Source organism: Oryza brachyantha, chromosome 6 (assembly GCF_000231095.2).
Source record: "Oryza brachyantha chromosome 6, ObraRS2, whole genome shotgun sequence".
Lineage (NCBI taxonomy): Eukaryota > Viridiplantae > Streptophyta > Magnoliopsida > Poales > Poaceae > Oryza > Oryza brachyantha.
The window spans coordinates 11,535,470-11,538,117 of NC_023168.2; the positions used below are offsets into that span (position 1 = coordinate 11,535,470).

A 2,648-nucleotide genomic window follows, 5' to 3' on the forward strand; every position below is an offset into this window, starting at 1 on the left:
TTCTATAGTAGTGTATTTTAGTTCCCATTTTGCCATATAAAATTTCTATTACACCTACTACCATTGCAGTATAATACAATCGTGGTCCTTGGATCTAAAATAACGAATAACTCACAATTATTTGATGGTATGTTAGAAAAAAAACTTAAAGTTTTGCTCTGTCTGGCAAGAGCATATTCGCGTAGCAAAAATATGGCTTGCCTGTGGTAGACGACTGATCACTTGAGGACAACACACATATACCGTAGGCAAACTAAGATGAGAACGCTGAGTTCTAAAAAACAGAAAAAAAAAAGATGAGAAGGTCTGAAAAGTTGACAGAACTATAAGTCAGATCATACAAGGACAATAATATTATAGGAATTAATGGGTCCAAGGGAACATGTCTCGCCGAAATTAAGGACCACCACAAGTACGTCCTAGATATTTAGCAACCTAGATAGATACAACAACATACAGTGATTAACTAACACTCCAAATAAGAGACGGCCGTTCTCGCGTATAAATAGCCACCATTGTCGCCTGTACTACCGTGAAGAATCGTATACCCAACTAGTCCAGAACCAGCACGCACGTCCGTCCAGCTCTAACTCTACAGGCAGGCATGTCGTCGTCGTCACGTCGCCGGAACAATTCCTCCCTCCTGGAGTCCTCCACCATCATCACGGCCAACCTCATCATGGCCTCCTCCTCCTACCTCCTCTCCAAGATCACCCCGCGTCCTGCACCGCCACTGCCACCGCCACCAGTGCCGCCTGCGGCGGCCCCGACGTGGCGGCCTCCGGCGGCGGTGCACACGCGCTCCGTCGAGCCCACGATCGTTACCAGAACGGTGTTCGTGGCGCCGGTCGATGGGGAGGACGGCAAGGTGGATGAACGCGCCGGCAAGTACATCAGGAGGTTCAGAGAAAGGACTCTGTCCGACATAGCGCGCATGGAAGCGGAGGCGGCTGCAGCAGTGGTCGCCGCGCGGCCGCCGCCGCCGCCGGCGCTCGGTGCCGGCAACTTCGCTGGAACAACTGCCTACGGATACTATCGTTAAAAGACTCTGCATGCATGTAAACACTACTGTACAAGTGGCGACGGGACTAAACGCGCGCATATTTGTGGTGGATGGTATGATATGTAAATGTGAATTTCAATAATTCTGTCAGGTGTTGATATGTGTAGTTTCGGGTGTTGCCGTGGAGGGGAACTGAAGCTAAATATTACTTTTTCCATTTCACAGTGTATTTGTAGCTTTGTTTAGATTCCTATGGATGCTAATGACTAGACATATATATAAATTATATACATTTATTAATTTAATTGATGAATTTAAGTAAATCTACAAAGTATAGTAGCATCGTAAATATTCCTACTTACTGTGCATGATGCTTGTAAGATAAATGATATACTATATACACGGTCTCTTATCTTGATAATAATTAATTTAGTTGTTAATTCAAAGTATCTATATTATCACGCCCTGACCCTAGGAACCCCCTAGGTCGGGCCCGTGTTCTAGGAGATCAAGACTTCCCTCACACAACCAACACATGTCTTTTGCTCCAGACTAAGCACCTTAACCTTGAAGTTTTCTCGAGATAAGCTTTCGGAAAAGAAGTTGCAACTTATTGGTATGAGTATCCACCAAGATTGCTCAAGACTAAGCACCTTAACCTTGGAGTTTTCTCGACATAAGCTTTCGGAAAAGAAGTTACAACTTATTGGTATGAGTATCTATCAAATCCTATTAAGCCTTGGGCTGGGATGTTACATACACCCACCCTCAGAGGACCCGACGTTACTCATGCGTATCTGGGAATGACTTCCCGGTCAGTCACCCATCCCAAGATTGCTCCAGACCAAGCAGTCACCCATCCCAAGATTACTCCAGACCAAGCACACTTAACCCGTATCCGGGAATGACTTCTTGGTCAGTCACCCATCCCAAGATTGCTCCAGACCAACTCCAGACCAAGCACGCTTAACCTTGCAGTTCTCTAGAGATAAACTTCCGGAAAAGAAGTTGTAACTTATTAGTATGAGTATCCATCAAATCCTATTAAGTCTTGGGCTAGGATGTTACATATATTCTAAATTGTACTTGTACATGAACTCTTTTCTGTATAATAATTAATTTGTAATTCAAATTTTATATACTTATAAATTGTATTTATATGTAGTCTCTTTCTCTTAATTTTACTTTTTAACCGAAATTTTAGATGTTTCTAAATTATATTTATAGATGATCTCTTTCCTCAATTTCAATTATTTTAAATTTCTTAATCTGAAATTTGGATTTTTTATAAACTGTATTTACACATGGACTCTTTTATTTTTCTTTATTTTTAATTCCAAAATTATATTTCTAATATGACTCTAGATGTTTCTAACTTATATTTATATACGGTTTCTTCCCTCAATATGAATTATTTTAAAAAAAATTAATCGAAAATTTGGATTTTTAGACCGTATGTTTTAGATATATTGTAGATTTTTTTTCTTAATAGATAGATAGATAGATTGTGTGCAACTCGGAATCCAATTGTAGCACCATATCATCACACTAATCATATTTGTCCGTCGTTGATCCATGGCTGAACCATATCCAATTACGGTACTAATCCGACTAAAAAGACCGATATTTTATTTTATTTTTCTCT

General features: G+C 40.6%; 1 protein-coding gene across 1 annotated transcript; it reads left to right on the forward strand.

Annotated features, from left to right (window-relative positions):
* Nucleotides 1–547: 547 nt before the first annotated feature.
* Nucleotides 548–1,269, forward strand: LOC107304445. Its single transcript, XM_015838526.2, has one exon. The coding sequence runs from the start codon at nt 605–607 to the stop codon at nt 1,040–1,042; it is 438 nt and encodes a 145-aa protein (XP_015694012.2). The 5' UTR covers nt 548–604; the 3' UTR covers nt 1,043–1,269.
* The last annotated feature ends 1,379 nt before the right edge of the window (nt 1,270–2,648 follow it).

Bases quoted from the DNA above. Each gene is read 5' to 3' on its own strand.
- LOC107304445 (XM_015838526.2), top strand. From the start codon at position 605: ATGTCGTCGTCGTCACGTCGCCGGAACAATTCCTCCCTCCTGGAGTCC.